Genomic DNA, 14959 nt, shown 5'->3' with positions numbered 1-14959 from the left:
TTAACCCTTTAACACCAGAGCTGTCGCTGGCGGCACGGTATTTCAAAGAACTTCACCACTAAAATGGTTTGCAAATCTGGCTGCAAGGCTGCTTTTCTTTGCTTTAGAATCAATTCCAGATTCTTTGCTTTAGAATCTGGAATTGCGTCAACAGTTAAAGAGTTATGGTAGTCGAAAGAATGTTAAACGGTTGAGATTCAGTGGAGGAGGCAAAAATCAGAACGTCTCTGCTCATCAGTTTATGTGGAAATGATCAATCTCACAGCTTCTCCAGTGAGCTGTAAAATTTCAATAAAAACTAATCCATCAAACACTTGGTCTCTCAGCCTGATTAATGCATTTCCTTCCTTGAAGTGTTACCCAATATGAATATTGGTGTCTGACTTATGACTTTTCCCTAACAAGGAGAAGAACGACACAGGAAAACACAGTCGCTTGCATGTAATTGTGTTCTATACTTGATCAGCCAAGATGGAAAGATGATCTCCCAACTACTCAATGACCTCTACAGGGCACTTATGTCTTCCCGAATCAAATTCAGGTCGCCAGCTGTCGCTTGCAAATCGACTGCAGGGTTTGCACTGAGCTATCGAACGCCTCTTGACCCTTGAGCTCCTCTCAATAAGGCTGCTACACTCTCACCAAGCCACCAAACGCCATCCGAGCTTTGCATTTCTGTAGGTGTTCCAACTGGGCCGTTGACTTCACACCTAAATGCGTATATTAAGGTTTCTTATTTGTGAATAAAAGTGTTTTCTGACACTTTGAATATGTGTAATAAAAAATCAAATAAATTATAGAAATATTGTTCCAATTAACGTAAACATATACTTATATCTTCTTTGTATTTGTTTAACATTTTCTCCTGACTGAACCCTGAGTCACTTTGGGAAATAACCAAGGCCTCTTCCTATTTATTCCACTTTCTTAAACTCATTTAACAATCAAGCACATCTTTGAGAACGGATGCAAAAGTGCAAGGACAAACAGTCATGTTTGTAATTAACCATAGAGAGAAAACCCCCATCAGTATTAAGGAACCACTGCTCCACTAAAACCTTTGACCTCTGACATCTTTGGAGGGATCTGCTGTTTTTGCCTGCTAAATAAATCATTTTAAAGGCTTTGTGTATTACACCACGAATAACAGTTTCTGAATTGCAAGTGACTCTCTACCCCATTAATTCACAAGTCGTTCTATCAATATTCTGAAATGCCTCTTAAGAAGTGGAGCGGTAAGTGTGAAGTTGGAGGTCACCAGGCAGTATTCAGAGAAATATCTTTGTTTCAGTTAAAAATTCACAGGAGTTATCTCTCAGAGTGACCCCCTTTTCAAACTGCTGTGAACTCAACATTTTAAATCGAAATGGAGATCTTGACTTGCAAATTTGGGTGTGGGGCGAAAATAAAATGCTCATTATTTTTAAATACCCAACCTGTGAAGATCTTCTTTGTCCACCCACACATACGTTTGTGTGTCTACTTTTATGAGGACACTGACATGTATTTTGGGCCCAATCCCATGCCTTAGTAACAAATGCCAATATGGCTAGATGTGGGCTGTCTAGCAAAAAATGTGCAACCCTGTACTAGGCACAAAGGTGGTCCTGGTCCACACAAAATGGCAAGGTTGTGTATCGCTCGGTAAAACAACAGGTCTGGCAAACAATTATACAACCTGTCAAGGTAAAGTAAGGGTGAAGTAGGTGAAACGTAGTCGTATCAGGTAGATTTGTCCCTTTTTTTCATAACTATCAAATCATGTGGACTTTGCAAGAGGGTTGTAAGTGCTGCTCACCCGATAGGTGCTTGCCACATGCATACCTATACAAGTTTGCCCATTCTTTGCCCACAGAGAGCTAGTATTTAGCAGTAACAGCTGTTGTGACTAATAGTTTATTGACGACTTTAGCGTGGCGTAAGGGCACCGTATGACAGAATCACCCAGAGGTCGTAGGTCAGTGCTACTTACTATAGCTCTATGAATTCACAGCAATCTTACGTTCCGTTTGTCACAAGCCGCAAGGGAACTACAAGGCAGACCTGTGCTCCCTTTAAGATTAGCCTTAAACTGCTGCTGCTCCTCCTGCTCCTCCTGCTCCTCCCCGCTCCCACCCAAACAAATGTAGCACATAGGCACATAGGGCTCCGGGAATTGGATGGGTGGGACATGCTGGCGGGTCTCTCTTTGGGGTCCCGTCGGCGTCCGCCCTCCATTCCACTTTTACTCGCATATTAGACACCTTGATTCATTTAGGGCCTTGTGGGGATGGTCTGGTGTAGGGGGGCACGGCGAAACATCGTGCTTCTCTTTCACTGGTCCAATCCACAATTTTAACTTCCACTTTAGACACACACACTGCATGTTCGCAGCACACACAGAGCAAATACACACCACACACAGAGGGACCCCGGAACTGGGGGTTTTACTACTTGGCAGCGGTGGGCCCCGCCACAGTGGAGACCTCCTATTTTACCTGCAGCACACACACAGTACATCCACACCACCAAACATAGGTTGGGTCGGGGAGGGGCGGCCGGTCTTCACCCGCCTGGTCCTCTCAGGGCGGCCAGGCTTGTGGGGATCCTATCGGGTGTAGTGGTGGTCGGCGTGCGGCGCAGGGGTCGATCGGCCGGAAGGGGCGACTGCGCCGTGATGGGGGGTGGGAGGCAACCAGAAGATTGTGAGTGTGTGTGCGAGGGTGCATGGGTGGGACAGACCTGGGGGCTGGCTCATCGGGATCCTCTGGGGCTCTCCCTCCCCATCGTAGAGTGGGGAGGGCATTAGAGGGGGTATGGGAAGAGGGGTCGGATAACATGGCGGGTGAGGAGGGTTGTAGAGGGTAGGGTTAGGGGGGGGTGGAGCTTTGGGTGCGCGGTGATCTCTGGGTTGCTTGGGTCGGGGTCCACCCCACGTGCACACTGCCACACTGCTCCCTGTCTGCTTCATCCCTCCTCCTAACCCACAGTGTATTGATGGACAGATATCTTCCGCTCGTCTTCGTGTCAGAATTTCACCTTTGATGTAATATTTGTCTTTCAAGTAGATATGGTATAATTGTTATACAACTTAAAATATTAAGTCATTCAAATCAGTGCTAGTATGCCCCACTTTCTCCACCTCTCTTCCTTTTATTCTCTTCCACCCCCACCCCCCCTCACATTCTTCCCCTCTCCCTTCCCACACACACTAAATGTAACAAATAAATAAAAAATAATAAAGTAACTTCAAGGGTCTTATACAAATTTACACTTGTTTTTCGAAGTGATATAACCTATTTTTGTGATAATTAAACCTGTCCAACACAAAAGGCCTTCAGCTCTAATCTGTTCGCTCAGTTGTTGCACAGAACAAGTTCGAAAAAAAGAAATAAAAAAGAAAACAAATAAATGTAACGAATGAATAAAAAATAATAAAAAAACAAAAATGGGTTTATACAAATTTATACTCTGGTTTTTCGAAGATATATAACCTCTTTAGGCCTTCAGCTCTAATCTGTTTGCTCAGTTGTTAGACAGAACAAGTTAGAGAAAAAAAAGAAGAAAAAAAAAGGATCAACCTTGCACTGGCCACTCTTCTCTACGACCTTCTACAGGCCTGAAAAACCCAAAAACCTTCAACAAACACCAGTCCAAAATATAACTAATGTCTGAAGTCCCACTAAAATCTATTTTTTTTAAATTAAGTTGGTAATCATTCCATAAATGAACCAATATGAAATATGTGAGCAAAGATTCTCAGCCGTCCTGGTCATGTTAGTGCAGGAAGTAAAGCAAATGGACTTTAAATGTTCATCTAAAAAAACACTTTAGGCTACTGCTCATCCTCACAGCTTAAGTTCTAGCTGCTGACGGAAAATTCAGGTTATCTATGTGCTAACTATACTTCAGAGATGTGGCAAAAAAGCTCAAATAAGTGGATATTATGTAGGCCGATGCAAATGTCATTGCTCCAGCTCTTATCATAATGGTCAGCTAATGCCCTATTACTTAGTGAGGGTCTAGGTCCGGCTTAGATGTAGAGGCACTCCTTGGTTGTAAAAACAGAACATTGTTTACTTCCTTTGTATACCGGTAATATGTATTATGTTCATCATGCTACATCCAGGTTTGGCATATAATTTGGATTTATATTTTAATAAAACAACCCTCATTTATAATAAAAAAAAAAATGTATATATATATATATATATATATATATATATATATATATATATATATATATATATATATAATTATTTAGTCAGGCAAGCCTTACTCCTCACTCTTGCTTTCATAATTTTACCCCCACTTGCAGTATTCCTCATTCCCCCACCCATCCCCAATTCGGTTCTTTTGCTCCAAGCTTGCTTTCATGCTCTTCATCTTGGCAGCACACATATGAATATTGAAGCTAATTACCAATCACCTCAAAATAGCTGTTCAATCAGTGATTTTCCCCAAAGAGTATGACCACAACACACTCACACAGGCACAGAAGTACACACACTCACTTGAGGACTGGATGGAGCAGGAGCTTTAATCATGGGAGGGGGGCCATCTCTGTGGAATTAAATGGCTTTATTCCTTATACTTCATCTACCCAAATGCTGTTGCTCAATATGGTAGATCACTCTTGCCAAAACAAAGCATTACATAAGAAGTATGTTGACAACAGCTAATTATTTTTACTTGAGTCATACAAATGGGATGAAGGCTTCTTTATTGTGGGAGGTAAAATGCTCCCATAAAAGTCTGGTTCTTTTTTTGTTTAAAAAAAGGGGCTTAGAGATTTTTTTGTAAACTACAGAAACTTTGTACGTTCCGATCAATATGCAGATTTTTCTGTGTGTTTATTACATTTGAACCAAGTCACAGCTCCCAAACAGAAATAAATATTAACATGCCACTATAATTTTATTTTGCTCATTTTTAAAGACATAAGCTAGTTGTAGTTATCAAAAAGTGCTGCTTCTTCACAATGATAGTAAAACAAATTAATATGCAGCTGAATTTTTTTTAGAATTTGTAAAAAAGAAAAAAATGAAACGGCGTGTTTTATCTGTGTTGGGGATGTTGCTCCAAAAAAGTAATGTATGGCTCCTTACTCTGTTTAAAAGTAATATTACATCAAATATTAATATAAATAGTTATTTCTATTATTTTTTTACACTTATCTATACAGCGTCTTCTCCAAACTTTGATGGGGCACAAGTCAGCAGTATTTTCCTTCTGAATTTGAAAAATCTTTATTAATGGCTTGAAAACTCATTTGAGTTAGACAAAAAAGAACACAATTGAGCTTAGTTTCATATTCTTTAAGTAAAGTAACTGTGTAATAACTACTAAAAGCAATATTGCATAATTAAAATGAAAAATGTTATTTATTAAAAGTATTAAACTGTTTCTTTTATATTTTTTGTCTTTCAGCATCTTTCAGCAGAAGTAATGCTGCTCAGAGTTCTCCGACTAATTCACCTATGAAGGTTTCACCAATGAAAGACACAAATTCACCCATGAAGTTTTCACCAGCAAAAGACACAAATTCACCCATGAAGTTTTCACCAGCAAAAGACACAAATTCACCCATGAAGTCTTCACCAGCAAAAGACACAAATTCCCCCATGAAGGCTTCCAGCAGTTCTCCAATGAAAGTGTTTCCTATTTCAACACTCAATCCCTACCAAAGCAAGTATGTTGATGGAACCAGTCAGTGCATTTTTGTTTTTATCTACGTTATTTTTTGCCGTTTCTTAAACTTGAGCTATGATATTATTTTTCTAAAATGCATACTGTACATTCAGTATTTCATTTCCACTCCCTTTCACTATCTAAACAGTTTAGTCAATCAGGTAAACCATTTTCCGCAGAAATGACTCCTGCTCATTTTTGCTGCCATTCTAGACAGGACTTAGGGCATGTTGGGAAAGATGTGTTAGTACATGCACATGTAAGCATTTCTCTATACTGGAATGTGCAGCTACAAGTGTGTAGTCCATTTGCATGGAAAGGAAATGACTAATTCTGCCAGAAAAGTAGAAACTCAGGCAGATGCTGCCGGTGTTTTGAATGTATTGCTTGGGCTAGCATGAATCGAGGCTACTTAGTTTTTCTTATAAACCTTTTGAACTGAATTCCAATTTTTTACGTTTTCCCACTCTTGTTTTTGTTTTTTTAAGTTTGTTGCTCTGAACCAAAACTTGGTAATAAACATAGGTAGTTCTAGGTAAAATGTACTTTGCCAATTCTTCATTTTGGGCTCTGACAACAACGTTGTAAGTGACACAGGCAGCAACGAAAATGAACTTGGCCTCTATAGGTGTTGTGATGGATGACTGCTCAAACTTTAATTTTAGGGAATACCCATAATGCAGGAAATATATGACTTCAGCTGGCGTGTCTTCTGTGGAAAATCTAATAAAAGAGAAATGCAGCTGAGAACCACTATATCAATGTGAAAAACAGAAAAAAACATTTACTGGGTTATTTTGGTTGTCAGGTGACACCATTGACCATATGCTATAATTGGCTTTTGGCCACCATAAACCCTGGTGTAATAGACTTTGGTGGAGGAGCCTTTTCCATTTTGAGCAGGAAATAGGGTTCATTCTAGGCCAACGTCTTTTCTTAGGATTTAATTGCACAAAAAGGTATGGTCTAAATATCCAGGCCTGCACTATTATCACACATTTAAATAAGCTCACTGCTGCATTTTTAGTTGTTTATAAACAGAAAAAAAAGGATTTTATGGAGATAACACATGGTTCACTCTTTAAAAAATAAGTTGGATAGCTTTTTTTTTCCTTTTAAGTTGTTTCAGATTGTTCACTGTTTCCAAGACAGTGTCTTTGTTTGAGAGGATCTGTTTGTACTTATTTAGGAGAGTTTGTTTGAGAGCACAGATTTGTTTCTCAATCTTGTCTACTTTAATAAAACCCTAGTTTAAAGATTGACTTCAATCATGTATTGATCTATTTTAAAAGCATTGCCAGTACTCTTTCAATTATTGAAGGCAAAATAAAAAATAAAAAGCAGTAGTTTTCCACGTCATAGTCTCTGAAGAGCGGCAGTAGTTTATTAGAAATGTATCTCCGAGTTGTGGGTGGGACTGTTGGCGTGGAGCAACCCCTTCTCCCCTTCCAGTTTCTGAGAGCTCTCTGTTTACATGCTCTCCCACTAGCTTAAATTCTCTCACACCCCCAACCTGGTGTAACAAAAAAGGCGAGCAATATTGGAGCTATCCAGCCGTACAGTTCTGAGCCAGATGTCAGCTCGGACAAGTGAAACAAAGAATTACATGGATCTATTTGTCTACAAGTGTATGCATCAGAATGGATTGGAGAAGGGAGCTTGTGGCCTACCCAGCATATTTTCTACGTAAAATATACGTTCTTTATCAAATGGCATGTTTTCGTCTACACAGAAACGCAGTTTTAAGCTTAATTTTCTTTATATATGTCCTCCATCATCAGAAAATCATCATCAGAGTGGGTCTTTAAGTACTTTGGTATTTCTCTTTAAAAATAATTGAAGTTGTACTGTGATTCAACCTCCTCTCCTATACTCTAATGTCAACGCTTTTGTCATTTCTAGGTGGACCATCAGAGCAAGAGTTACTAATAAGTCCAATGTCCGTCAGTGGAGTAACTCCAGAGGAGAGGGAAAGCTCTTCTCCTTTGAAGTTGTGGATGAGAGTGTGAGTAAAGAAACCCTCTTTTTTTGCTTCATGTCAGCATACTGTATCACACATGGCTGCTTTTGCTTTCTCCATACAATGAAATATGCTGGTCAACAGGGGGAAATCAAGATTACTGCCTTCAACAACGAAGTGGACAAATTTTTCTCTCTACTGGAGCAAGGCAAGGTGAGCAGATTCCCCTCTCATCCAAATCTGTTGATATATTAACTGATAGGAGCTACCTTGAAATATAAAATGGGGGGAAAAAATGACCTCGGTTGTGCATCCACTAGTATGAATGAATAGGACAATGCAGGGTTTTAACTTCCTTTAAAATAAATATAAACAATCTAAGCAAAGTATAGGTTCTACAAAGTGAGTAGAATTTCACAAAAGACATTTTTATGCCGTTTTGAGTTTTTTGTTTCTGATTATTTGCACAGGAAAAGCAAATAAACCATTGATGAAAAAGTGATTGTCTTAATTCCTCATTAAAATGTTCTTAAGTTAACTTTGATCCATTAGACTTAAAATATGTGTCATTTAGCACAGTTGTACTGTTTTTATTGTTCTCGGTTATCACCATTGGGACAGAAATGGCTGCAAGTTTTGTTGTCTCTCTAATAAAGGATTCTCGTGCATATTTTATTACTTTGCATCGTGAGCTACAGAGCCTAAAGAGAGAGTCCTGTTACTTTGAAGTAGGATTGTATGTAGCACTTGTTTTTTTTTTTTTTTTTTGTAACTTGGCCCAAATTTTTTAGCTGTCAAATTATTGCTTTATGGATTTGTGTTTAGAGTAAAGAGGTATAAAATAGTGAACGGTCAATGTAGTAGCTGGAAGGTGAAAAATGTTGATGGTTTTTGCCAATCATGGATGTGAAGGCGACACCACTGTGCGTCAGTGTTTTTCGAGCGCATAACATCTCTTTCCAGGAGTGATGTACTTTTGTTGAGATACTTGCAGCCGTGGAATATCCATGTTCAGAGACAGAAGGAACTAGATACTCTGTTTCTGTCCAGTCCATTTCCATTTTTAAAAGGTTTTGTGGTATTTGACAATCAGCGGGTTTTATTTGGTTGTTCGGCTTATTCAAGTTCCACTCTGATCATCTTTTAACTTATTATTATAAATACGTTCCCAGTGGTCTTTTGATTATGATGATGCCTTTTTATTTTTTGCCAAAATCAAAAGAACCTGTGTGTGTCGTCTTCTAAGACATAGCTTCTGCAGAGCGGCAGTAGTTCATTAGACACTCACCACTGAGTTGTGGGCGATACTTTTGGTGCAGAGTAACCAATTCCCATCATCCATCTCGGACTCTGAGGACCTCAGGGACCGGCTTTGAATTACTTTGTGTACGACTTGCGCTATATAAATAAGCTTGCCTTGCCTTGCCACCTGTTTACACGCTCTCCTGCTAGCTTACAGTCCCTCACACCCCCAACCTAACATTAACCTTGCAACAAAAATGGTGAACAGTATTGGAGTCGTATAGTTTTGATCCAGATGCCAGCTTGGACGAGGAAAACAAAGACGTACGTGAAACCAGTCGTCTACAGTGGGTCTTTAACACCTCAGATTGGTGTAGTTTGTTTAAAAAAATCCTTTGTCATTTTTGGCATGCCTGCTCTCTTGGATTTACAACACCAGTTCCTGACACCTTCAAGACACAACACTCTCATCCTGCAGCGCATGCATCTATGGTGGCCTCCCATAAAGTTGCCCATGAATGACAATCAAATAAGAACACCTCAGTAACACTACTTCGAAGAATCCAGTTTAAGTCACTTGTGCTTGCTGCCACTGTTGTATATTCAGTGATATAGGCCTTTGCCTCTTTTTGAAAGCTGCTTTCCTCTCAGGAGTACTGTGCCTTGTTGTCATCCCACACAAAGCTGTGCCGCTCTCATTGATTGATCTACCAAGTATCGCAGTGACATTTCTACTTTCAAGTGAAGATTTGTGACTTTACAGAAACATCTCTTCCTCTGATGTCTGCATCTTTGCATTTTCTTTACTCTAAATTACAACAAATACTTTATGTGAAATATAGATTTATTTTCATATGGACTGAAGTTGGAATGTGACTTCAAATTTGAAACATGCTTTCAGGATTTGCTTCATAACTATGTCATATTTTGACTCACCTGTCACCCAAAGCTTTTATTAATTATTTTTGTAAAAATAGAATATAAAAATTCAGAAGTTTTTTTTTCTTACGTATAACAATAGTAAATTGCTGATGAATACAAATAGTAGGGATTAAATATTACCGGTACTTTTCTGCCGGTAGACTGAACATTAATTGGCAAATAATAAAGCTGGCATATTAAATAGAACCCAATCTAAAAATAAATGAATATTTTACATCACTTCACTCAAATTGTTGAACATTATTCTTTAACTACTTCCTAATACATTGTGTAACTTTGATAATTAAGTTGATAACCAAGAGCTTCCCAGTGTAAGCCCTCCTTCAGTTTGTGTTTTCTGCCATCCAAGGATAAATGCAGGATTTAAACTCTATCACCTCTAAAGGTCCGACTCATTTAGTCATTTATCTTTTCCGAGTATTGACAGAGCAGTCAGGGAGTCTGAACAAACCACAAGGATTCTCACATAAGTCTCAGGCTTCTGTTTCTGCATATGTTAAATTAAAAAAGGAAGTGAGGAGATGATAAGGAATCCCAGGGAGAAAATAAAGCACTCAGCGAGAGTGGAAGAAGGGATATTGGAGCCTTGGGAGAGTAAATGAAAGAATGTACCTTCCGGACTGAGTGTAAATGATGTTGTTAAACAGGCTTGCTCTAAAAACTCTGTTTATTTTCGGGTGAATTACAGAAGTGATGAAGCTGATAAGACGCTTAATCCAAGTTGGACTGGAAGATGTTATGTTGAAAATAAGACATTTTGGACAAATACAATCTGTTTTGTAAAAAAAAATAGCTTTTGATGCATTAGTGAAATGGGCACCAACTCCAACTATCACTAAGCCAGCACAATACACCGCAAATTTATCGTTATCCCAAAATCCAGCTCTGCAATATGCATATCGCAAAAGACGGCGATTATCGCAATAAATCATAAACCTTAAATGTGTTAAAACAGTCTCATGGCAGCTTGAAGCATTTAACAAATCAAATAAATCCCTTTCATTTGACCAATCGGATGGACACTTTCAGGTTGTTGTCCAATCAGATGCAGCCCTATTATCTTAGATGTTTGTCATCTATGTCGACGAGGGTCATTTGGAGTATAATTTTTGAACTGTTGCAATGAAATGGGAATGGTTATTTGGTTATTTTGCTATTTGTTTATATACTGCAAATTATGTCGTTATCGCAATTTTAATCTCTAATACCGCAAATCGTGTTTTCCTCATATCGCGCAGCCTTAACTATCACTGTTGTTTTCATTATGTTGGAAATATTGTTTTATCTGGTTTATTTCATGATGCTGTCGGGTTTTGTGCACACCTCTCCTCCGTAGGTGTATTACATCTCAAAGGCCACACTGAAGGTGGCAAACAAACAGTACAGCACACTAAAGAACGACTACGAGATGACCCTCCATGCTCATTCATCAATTGTGCCGTGTGAGGACAACCAGAGCATCCCCACGATGAACTGCAACTTTGTGCAGATAGAAGAGCTGGAAAACCGCGACAAAGACGCCATCATAGGTAAGAGTCGGGGCTTATCAGCCTAACTCTGGTTCCACCCACGATAAACTCAAATGATTCATTTTGAGCTCAGTATGCTTGATTGCAAGAAAAACTGGAAAAGGCAAAATTTTCACAAGAAAAGCTGTATCTGAGAATCAAGTTTTTGCAGTCAAAGACATTGTTAACAAGCCAGATGCCATCAGCCTGGGATGTGTCAAACAATCAGCAATCTGGGGTGAGTTTTCTGACAACAAAAAAGACTTTGAATTTTGTTAGCAACCAGTGAAAGGAAAGTGTGAAGGATGGAATATAAAGTCAATTCTCAGAAAGTCAGATGCAAACTCCAATAATGTGCTGCAAGTGGTGTGTGAGCCTGCAGAAATGGAGAAGCAGCGCAAATCAACGTCTCCCGGTGAGGGAGCTGTCAGAAATGGCTTTCAGGAAACCACCCTTATTTTTTCTTTTATTATAAACACAAAAACTATTTTTTGTGGGGTTTTTTTTGTAAACATAGTTTTTCGTGTGTCTTTGTAGTCAAGTTTTGACTGGAGGGATACAGGAATCACTACACCACAATGCAGCCTGTCGTTACAATCACAGCAAGTGAAGTCACTGAAACACTGTAGGGCGTTGCATTCCAGCATGCAGAGTGTGTCTGTGCTGGTCACCGAGGAGCAAAGTTACATGTCCTGTGTGTCAACGCCCCCCCCCCCCCCCCCCCCCCCCGGTCTCTCTACCCCTTTGTTAAATGGGGGATTATAACATGGTAATGAGAACCGTCAGCCTGTTCCTGTGGTGATAATGGAGTTCATGGGTGGATGACATCGTCTCAATCATAATGGAATTAAGAGGAGCTGAGAGAGCACAGACAGGAGCTCCGTTCACGCAGCCCCCCCCCCCCCACCACCACCACCACCACCATCCCCCTCTGTAACCCCCTCTGAATTTCATCACGCCATAACAGAGTTATTATTTGCCACCTCCATTGCTCCTTCTTCAGTCAGCTCTGCAACAACTAGCAATTCAACAAGTCGCATTCATCAGTCGGCAGATATTTTCCCCAGATGTTCCAGGTGTTGAAGTTCACAGTGAAGTCCTTTTTTAGCTTTGGTTTGTGTTGATCATTACTATTGAACAGCGCGATGTGATGTAATCGGTGCGCCTTGTTTTTTTGTTAAGTTCTTCAACCACTGTGGGAAAACACATTTAAAAAAAAAAAAGTCTGGCTCAGTCAATTTTCATCACATTGTATTGACAGCAGTCCTAATATTTTGAGGCAACTTAAAGTAAATTATGCAGCACAAATAATGCCTCGGCTGCACGGTGGTTAGCACTCTTACCTCACACCAAGACGGGTTCAAATCCAAGCTCCGACCTTTCTGTGTGGAGTTTTCCCGCTGTCCTTGAGCATTTGTGGGTTTTCTGGCACTCCTGCTTCCTCCCACAGTCCAGTGGGTAAGGGACACCTAAAATTGTTACTTAGGCGTGAATGTGAGTGTGTGTATGGCTGTGTGACCGTGTGGCCTTTTGATGATACGTAGTGGGTGTTCCCCGCTTTTGCCCTTCAGTAGCTGGATAGGCTCCAGCTGGATAGGCTCCAGCATCAGTGTGATCCTGAACAGGAATAAGTCTGTTTAAAGGATGGATGAATTAATACATCAGAAGATTCCAACCACTAACTGTATCCTAAAGCTTCATTTTGTTTATACATTTTGTGAAAAAGATGCTGTTTTTCAAGGGACAACTTTAAAACAGTTTGACAAACCAGACATTTGTAGAAGTTTTCTTTAGAGTGAATTCCTGTAAATGATCTATGTGTGTGTGTGAGGGTTTGTTTTAGTTAAAAACATGTCTAAATTGAAGAAGTTAAGTTTCCCCTACTTTATCGTTTATTGCTTTAGAAAATAGTAAATGTATTTTATTTGGGAGTAAAAGTTACATTGAAGCCACTAATGCACTGTTTGTTCTTTAATCAGCTCTGTATGTCCCACATAGACTCTTACTGAAATGCATTGCAGACCAGACCTTCAGGTCGTACAGTGAGACAGCAGCTGCTCTTCAGTAAAGCAATCCTGAATGAAGTGTTAAGACCCTGAACATGACAGGAAACATAAATTAGAAATAAAAGTGTTTGTTGGGATTTGGAAAAGGGCACAAACTTACTTGGCCCGCTGTGACATTTATGTCACTCTGCTGTGAATTGGTAATACTAGATAGTCGACAGCTCTCTGATGTCTTTAATATTTACCCCTTTTGATGGGATAACACTTCTTATTAAATGTATTATTACCTAGGGGCATATTTACGCTCACGGTATGCAAAGAATGTTGAAAAGGCGCTCCCTCTTTGCCCTTTAAAGCGGCGCGCTTTTGTTTACCTGCATTTATCAGCCATCTGTGGAAGTGGAACGACTCTTTGTCTGCTTGTAGATGTAATCGGGATTTGCAAAAAAGCGGAGGATGTGTCCCGCATCACCACCAAGAACAGCAGAGAAGTCTCCAAGAGGGCCCTCCACCTGATCGACTCATCCGGCAAGGAGGTTACAGCCACACTGTGGGGGGAAGAGGTGAGGAGAAGAATCTCACCCTCTCACATTTATGTACACAGGAATTTGTCACATCTTTGCAGATGTGTTTATTGATGGCTTATGGGAATGGGTTTGCCTGAGTTTCATAGTTTGAATTTGACTAGTTGGTATCACTCTGTTGACCTTCAGAAAACTAGAAACCCAGATTTGAGACAGCGGGCTAAATAAGTCCCAATTGTTCTTCTCTAAGCTCATTCGATCTGCAAAAGCTAATCCTGCTTCTTTGCCGCAGTCTGAAAATGACTTTCAAATTAACTTGTATTTTGTCTAATTATAAAAGCAAACTATTGCACTCATTAGTTTCAGATGTCTGCAAGCCTCAGACAGACTAAACATGTTAGAGCCTTTACCATGACTGCTTTCGCTACCGCATTTCCCATCTCCTAAATTAGCATCTTTGACTTTTGTTTTTGTTTGTTTGTTTTTCTCCAGGCGGAGAAGTTTGACGGCTCGGGGCAGCCTGTTGTTGCCATCAAAGGAGCTCGCTTGTCTGATTTCGGAGGCAGATCTCTCTCAGCTCTGTTCAGTTCAACGATTATGGTCAACCCAGACATACCAGAAGCCTTTAGGCTGAGGGCCTGGTGAGTCACCCTGACATGAAGCCGTACACCAACGATCACACACATCAGTAATCACTTTTCCAGTCAGTTGAAGATGAATTTTATAGTCTCACCAGCTCTTCCCCGCAATTTCATAACAATACAAACTGTGTCCGAACAGTTTTTAATAAGCTAGTTTGTTATTGTGCACGAAAAACATAACACTTGGACTCACTCACGCACACTAACAAGCATACCTCAGTGCACAGCCCTGATTGTCACGTTTCAGGAGACGGATGGCATGTGCTTCATGATTCTCAGCAGGACTCCAGACAGGGTTGGATGGAGGGAGTAAAAGAGGCAAAACAGGGATTTTTCTTCTAGTTCTGAAGCACTGCTGTGCATGCTCAAATTCATGTCAAGTCCTATCAAATTGGACTTTTTATTAGAAGTTCCTGAGTAAGGATTTTGAATTATTACTAATTTATTCATAAAGGCTGCTCCCAAG

The 14959-nt window shown here is 39.9% G+C and overlaps 1 protein-coding gene across 1 annotated transcript in view; it reads left to right on the top strand.

Moving 5' to 3' along the window:
- The window catches only part of LOC101164493 (replication protein A 70 kDa DNA-binding subunit), a 38732-nt gene that overhangs the window by 7179 nt on the left and 16594 nt on the right, over positions 1 to 14959 (top strand). The window contains exons 7-12 of the mRNA XM_004076188.5: positions 5410 to 5671; positions 7573 to 7675; positions 7775 to 7843; positions 11151 to 11343; positions 13755 to 13891; positions 14345 to 14493. Coding sequence (XP_004076236.1) covers positions 5410 to 5671; positions 7573 to 7675; positions 7775 to 7843; positions 11151 to 11343; positions 13755 to 13891; positions 14345 to 14493 — 913 coding nt within the window. The remainder of the gene's footprint in view (positions 1 to 5409; positions 5672 to 7572; positions 7676 to 7774; positions 7844 to 11150; positions 11344 to 13754; positions 13892 to 14344; positions 14494 to 14959) is intronic.

Source organism: Oryzias latipes, chromosome 14 (genome assembly GCF_053564925.1).
Source record: "Oryzias latipes strain Hd-rR chromosome 14, Olatipes_Hd-rR_3.1".
Taxonomy (NCBI): Eukaryota; Metazoa; Chordata; class Actinopteri; order Beloniformes; family Adrianichthyidae; genus Oryzias; species Oryzias latipes.
The sequence above is the reverse complement of the archived record's forward strand: the minus strand, read 5'-3'. Positions and strand labels throughout refer to the sequence as shown.